General features: G+C 32.9%; 3 protein-coding genes across 4 annotated transcripts in view; 1 reads left to right on the plus strand and 2 right to left on the minus strand.

Annotated features, from left to right (window-relative positions):
- LOC113378870 (kinesin-like protein KIF13B) overlaps positions 1 to 1,175 on the minus strand; it is an 80,102-nt gene extending 78,927 nt beyond the window's left edge. The window contains exon 1 of the mRNA XM_026619502.1: positions 893 to 1,175. Coding sequence (XP_026475287.1) covers positions 893 to 947 — 55 coding nt within the window. The 5' untranslated portion in view covers positions 948 to 1,175. The remainder of the gene's footprint in view (positions 1 to 892) is intronic.
- Positions 1,176 to 1,979: 804 nt separating this feature from the next.
- Positions 1,980 to 3,255, plus strand: LOC113375176 (proteasome inhibitor PI31 subunit). Its single transcript, XM_026615123.1, has 6 exons — positions 1,980 to 2,201; positions 2,255 to 2,404; positions 2,476 to 2,720; positions 2,786 to 2,877; positions 2,938 to 3,043; positions 3,117 to 3,255. Exons 1-6 carry the CDS (start codon positions 2,058 to 2,060, stop codon positions 3,253 to 3,255), a joined length of 876 nt encoding a protein of 291 aa, XP_026470908.1. The 5' UTR covers positions 1,980 to 2,057.
- Positions 3,256 to 3,430: 175 nt separating this feature from the next.
- Positions 3,431 to 5,587, minus strand: LOC113377318 (leucine carboxyl methyltransferase 1-like). 2 transcript variants are annotated; one of them, XM_026617591.1, is made up of 6 exons: positions 5,297 to 5,587; positions 4,694 to 4,884; positions 4,448 to 4,625; positions 4,133 to 4,374; positions 3,948 to 4,057; positions 3,431 to 3,666 (listed from the first exon to the last, which is right to left on the minus strand). In XM_026617591.1, exons 1-6 carry the CDS (start codon positions 5,373 to 5,375, stop codon positions 3,468 to 3,470), a joined length of 999 nt encoding a protein of 332 aa, XP_026473376.1. In that variant the 5' UTR covers positions 5,376 to 5,587; the 3' UTR covers positions 3,431 to 3,467. The 2 variants fall into 2 exon arrangements, with proteins under 2 accessions (XP_026473376.1, XP_026473375.1); XM_026617590.1 differs by having other exon boundaries at positions 4,442 to 4,625.
- Between the last annotated feature and the right edge of the window lie 413 nt (positions 5,588 to 6,000).

Genomic DNA, 6,000 nt, shown 5'->3' on the forward strand with positions numbered 1-6,000 from the left:
CAATTTTTCTCGTGCATTTCAATAATTAAATAGTGAACAATTATCACTATCACCACCACGTGTTTTTTTTATATCTGTATTATACACATAATTCCAGTTCTTATGGATTGTCTTTTAAATCAGATATTTTTCGATATTTACTAACATTTGCTATGTTATCAACAAATTAGTGAAATCTGAAATACGTCGAGAAGCAGACGAGAACGTTTTCTATAGTTAGAATTATATTGGAAAGAATTCTCCAAAATATTTTGTTCATCATTGATTCAATTGTTTACAATAAATAATACACAATAAATGTATTACAAATTATTTTTCACATACGAAATTTTGGTATTACTTCATTGTATATATTATTGACATATTGACTTGTTACATATGTGAGAAAGTTTTAATGTAATAAAACAGCTGTTTTTCAAGACTAAATATAAGTCGATTTATAACAGTTGATATTCCAAATAACTTTATTACATTCATTGAATGACTAACATAACTAACAAATATTGATAAATTCAAGTTATTAATTAGACCATTACACCATTCTGTATTTAAGATCTAGAAATGTACTAGAAAATGGAGATAATATAAAGGATGGTCAAATTCAAAAAAGTAAAATAGCATGTAACATTTATTGTTAGCAACAGTTAACTAATGTTTTATTAGTACTAATATTTTATCGAACTAAACCCAAAAAGAGAACGAAGAATGGCGCCTCATCACAAGACAACAACCCGTACATAAACATACAAAATAGCATGAAACGCAAAATACAATAGTGAGAGTTCACAATAACGTTGATTAAGACACCTAATCAATATTGCAATGAACTGAACATATGTTATGACTATTAACAAATGGAATGAATATTTTGATTTGTCTAATCAATTCTCACCCCTTCTGTTGAAAGGACGTACTCTCACAGCCACTTTGATCTTATCAGTTGCCATTTCAATATCACTGAATAACACAATAAAAAAAATTCACTAATTTTAAATGCACCAGTATATATCCCACTTATAATCAAGCGTTTCTCATATCTAACCAATTTCAAACTTAATAAAACACATTTTACATTATCACTCAAACGCACAACAACTGACACTGTCAGCCATCTTGGTTTCTCGACTCATCACCGTTCGGTCTATACTCGTTCAGTACGGTGATCGCTGTCCCAACTGTCAAATATGACGTTTCTCATGGCACAAGTGGCACAAGTGTAGGTGCAGGGTGTAGGGATGTCAATGTAATGAAAACAAACTTTCAGCCATAGATAGATAATAAATATAGACCGTTGACTCGGTGAGTATAACACATCATTTACATCTGGTGTTGGCGCCAAGTTAACTTCGTGGTAGCGGTAAATTAGAATCAAAGTATTTTTTTCATAATCTCTTATACCTGCCTGGGGGGACTGAGATATGTAAAATATACATTTAATGTTGTCGGAATGTAAATAATAATAATATAATGATTAAATAGGATAATAATAATATAAATACAAAGCGTGAGTTTTTTTTCTGACTGTGAAAGATTCACTTATTATGTTTCTATGAAAAGTACCTTCATAAATCTTTTCATTTATTTTGTTGAAGTAAAATTTCTTTAGGCTTAACTAGGGTGTAAATCCATACAAATGCAACGCAAAAAGCGTGGCAGCCGAGTCAAGTGCCAATAGATAAATAAGCATAATTACAGCATAGCATATCATAAATTACAGTATGCACAGTAAACCCTCGCTTTACGCGGCAAGTGCGTACCGTGCAGTATGGGGACCGTGCTATAAAAAAATCGCATTTAACATACAATTCAAAAATTGGCGCGACACAGTAGCTATTATATAAAGCGAATGGCAACGGGCAAACGGGTATTGATGGAATTAATAAATGATGTGTGTTAGCCACTAACACGATCTATGGAGTTTGACCATCATCAGCAATACCAACAAGAAAAAGTATCACTTGAAAATTCAAAATAAATAATGACTTGTCAAATATTATGGCACAGACTGCAATAACTGCATTTAAACATTTGGTGTTTGCTCGTTATTTATTAAAAAAATGACTTCTTACGAGTTTTTTGGATGGGATTTATTATATCATGTAATAGAAAATGATATTCAAAGAAAAGAGGATATTTTAGTCGCTTTTATACATTGGTATCTTTTAAAGCAAGGATTTAGATGCCTCGGCGCTGGTGAAAATGTAAGTTAATTTTGTGACTTACACCGCACTGTTTAAAAATTGATGTGTTATAGAGGACAATTACTTCAAGTGATGTGCCCAGTGAACTTTTACCAAGGGGTTGGAGTGGTCAAGAAAAAACAACTCTTCGTTATACTAAAGACAACGAATTATACATTATGCATGGCATGTTTAACGAAGGATCAGCCTTTTTTAATTTTTTGGTAAATATAGTATTAAATTGCTGTATGACATTATTATATCGTTCAATTTAAACTGTCATTTTTTGCTGTAGAATGTGGAGACCTTAGTTGTTTCTAATGCAGCATTTATTGTGAATGATACTGTTGGTTCTGTCCATGGTACTCTTTCTGAGCTCATTCCCAAACACAATGAAGTGATAAACTCTATTAGATTAAACCTTCTTGATCCTGTTTTTGCTGGAAGTTCCAGAGAAGCTGAGACTCAGACACCACAATCCTCCGCAAATCCAAGACAAGATTTACCAGATCCTCTTGTTCGACCTCGCTCACCACCCGGGTACAGTGTGTGAAATGGAATTTTAGATATAAGATTAAATTTGTAATGATGTAATTTGTTTGCAGGCGATCTTTGAATATAGATTTGCTTAGAGATATAAATGAAGCTGGAAGACGGGATATGAACCCGGCAGGCATAGGACGACCAGGACCTACAGGTAATAATGAGAATAATGACGCAAAAGTGAACAATAACAGTGAATTATTATCTACTGCAGGTTTTAATCCAAATGGCACTTTTGGGCATTATGATCCTTTCCACCCAGGATATCGTGGGCGCGGTGGTTCTCAACCAGGATTAGGGGTACCAGGTGGTGTGGCAAGGTGAAATTGACAACACTTGACACTGTAGGTTTTTATGACTTAAGAGGATGATAAAGCATTTTTATTTATTCAGGGGTAGCATAATACCTGGTGCTAGATTTGATCCTTTTGGACCTCCGAATCCTGATCAAGTGCGCCCTGGTAGAAGACCACCCCCCGATAGCGATCATATGCCACCGCCAGGCTTTGGATATGATGACATGTTTTCATAGAGTTAATATTTATTTCTGTCAATTGAAGTACTGTTTTTAATTATTTTAATTATATATATAAATAAAGTTTTTTGAAGAAATGTTGAAGTTGTTAAAATATTTTGATGAATGTTTTAAATAATTTATTAGGAGAAAATATATTAACAGTAGTACGTACAATAGTATGAGCCTATAATAAATATTTCACGACCTATATATAAATATATATATATTTAAAGGAATTCTTCACTTGCAAATAGTTGGCCATTCCAAGCCACAGAGATGCAATAGTGTTGGAACAATTGAGTAAGAAGTTCTCCTTCATCTAGCATTTCTATATGCTCTATCCTTTCTCGTTCAGCTGAGGATAACATATTATAAATCTTTACCATATCCCAGCTGTGGCATCCCAGCCAACCAGCATCTAGAAATCTAACATAAAACTTAAAATATTTATAAGTCAACCAAAGTACAAAAATAAATAAATGTTTGATGAAGCTCAATCCTTTTTCAGAAAATTAGTTAGCATTATGTACGCAATATTAATATTGATTATAGTTTTATAAATGAATTTCAAGTGACAATATTATTTCTGTTAGCTTCATTATGTACTTCGTGTATATGTAACTAAATCCACTCAACAGCTTCACACAATTATTTAGTTTTTAGTTGTTTTATGGTTTGTGTTACAATAATATAAGTATAAGTAGCACCTTTGTTGATGAGTTTCAATATTAGCGCAAGCACTGACACCATCCAGACAACAACCTCGAGATGCTAAATTAGATAGCATTACATTTCCAAATCTATCATTCATATTCACCTGAAAAAAAAATAGATTACCTGATATATATATATATATATATATATATATATGTATATACATTTATCTATATACCTGTTCGTAATTAATAAATAAAGCAGACTTAAACCTGGAAGCAAATAAATTGAGCATTTTTTGACTATGTTGTAAATCTATATAAACCAATACACATTCTGCAATGAATAATGTAGGAAGTTCATAATTAACCTCAGCTTGATTTAATTTATTTTCTATATCAGTGATATTCCTCAAATCCAGTCCGATAAGATGATAATTACTTGCATGTAAATCAGTAGTACTCAATTTTATTTCACCATCTATGAAACAATAACAATAATAATATTAAAATATAAGAAACCTTAACAGACATTTTTATAGAATTACCTTCACCATGAATTTTTTCAAGAAGAACTTTATTTCGCTTTATAGCATAACACTTTCTAGACGTGACTGTCGGAAAGTCAATTTCTATAAAGTTATGAATTTTCTGATTGACATCTTTCAGCCTCCAGTACAAAGTGTCAAAACCACAGCCAAGATTAATAATTTGGCTTTTGCAACCACTCTTCTGCAATAGTGCAATAGATTAATCAAATAACTGTAAATGAAAACAAGAAGCATACATATAAAACTTACTTTTAAAAATTTGTCAATGAACAATTCAACACCTTTGACTCTAGCATAATAACCTCTATTAATTTCTGGAGCCTTCCTCTCGCAATTCTTAACAAAATATGATATATACTTGTCGTCCCAATATCCTAAATTCACAGCACATTTCTTGCACTCGCTAGCATCATTGTTTGTGGCAATGACTGCTTCGTCACCTGTATATACATTGGCATAATTCATCCTGTGTTGATAAAAAATGCTTTAAGGACAAATTAGGCTATGAACGTTTTCATCTCACAGCATTAATTATATCCTGCGTCTTATTAATACATGTAACTTTCTTAAAATCACTTCTGTCATGTTATCATGGATGTAGCCAAGTTCATTTTGACAGAATTCGATACTCTAAAACATGACGTCTTGCGCGAACGTGTTGGTATGATATTCGCGCCATAGACATTTCAGGCAAATTCAATTTTCAACGCATATTATTTTAAAACATATTTTATTTTACAACTATACAGCAGTGTAATTTAAGATAATTTCGAGAAAATATGCAATTTACTTTTAAGAACATGTTATTATTACAAGGTTTGTCCTTTTCAATTAGCTACATAGAAAACATACCGCTGAAGCCTATTTGTATAGAACCCGGGTCCTTTTCTCTAAGTAGTTCATATTTTCGAATAGGATACCTCAATAGCATATTTTATAATACACTGTTGTTGTGAATATTGGCGTCTCAATGGATAACTCCAGATACAGTAAACCCTCGCTTTACGCGGCAAGTGCGTACCGTGCAGTATGGGAACCGTGCTATAAGAAACTCGTATTTAACATACAATTCAGGCTAATTCGTAGTGCGTTCTATGGAACCTTACATAGTGCAGTATGGGATCTGTACTATGAGAGATTCACAGTTGGTACAAATCGGACCATTTTTATCGCGCTGTATGGAGACCAAGAAATACAACTTGAAGTAGGAGTAATACGGACGAAATGACATGTAGTACATTGACACCTTATTCAAAAATTGGCGCGACGCAGTAGTGAGCTCAAATGTGTTCTTAGGGTTCTTAGGCAGCTTTCATATAATCAGGCATGTCTAAAAGATAAAAGTCGATAACAAAATTTACATCAATACCCTTTTGCACAACGAACTTATGGGCTGTTGACCAAATACCGTGTAATAAGAAGTCCGTGTAGTCGGAGGGATGTCGGATTTTTAGCTCCGTGTAGTATGGGAACCGTGTATCCAGAGTGCCGTGTAAAGCGAGGGCCTACTGTAAATAGATTTTTTAAATCACGTTCAACTTCACTGACTTGAAATT

Source organism: Ctenocephalides felis, unplaced genomic scaffold, assembly GCF_003426905.1.
Source record: "Ctenocephalides felis isolate EL2017-DRISC unplaced genomic scaffold, ASM342690v1 CF-g0.4_SCAFFOLD_01886, whole genome shotgun sequence".
NCBI classification, from domain to species: Eukaryota; Metazoa; Arthropoda; class Insecta; order Siphonaptera; family Pulicidae; genus Ctenocephalides; species Ctenocephalides felis.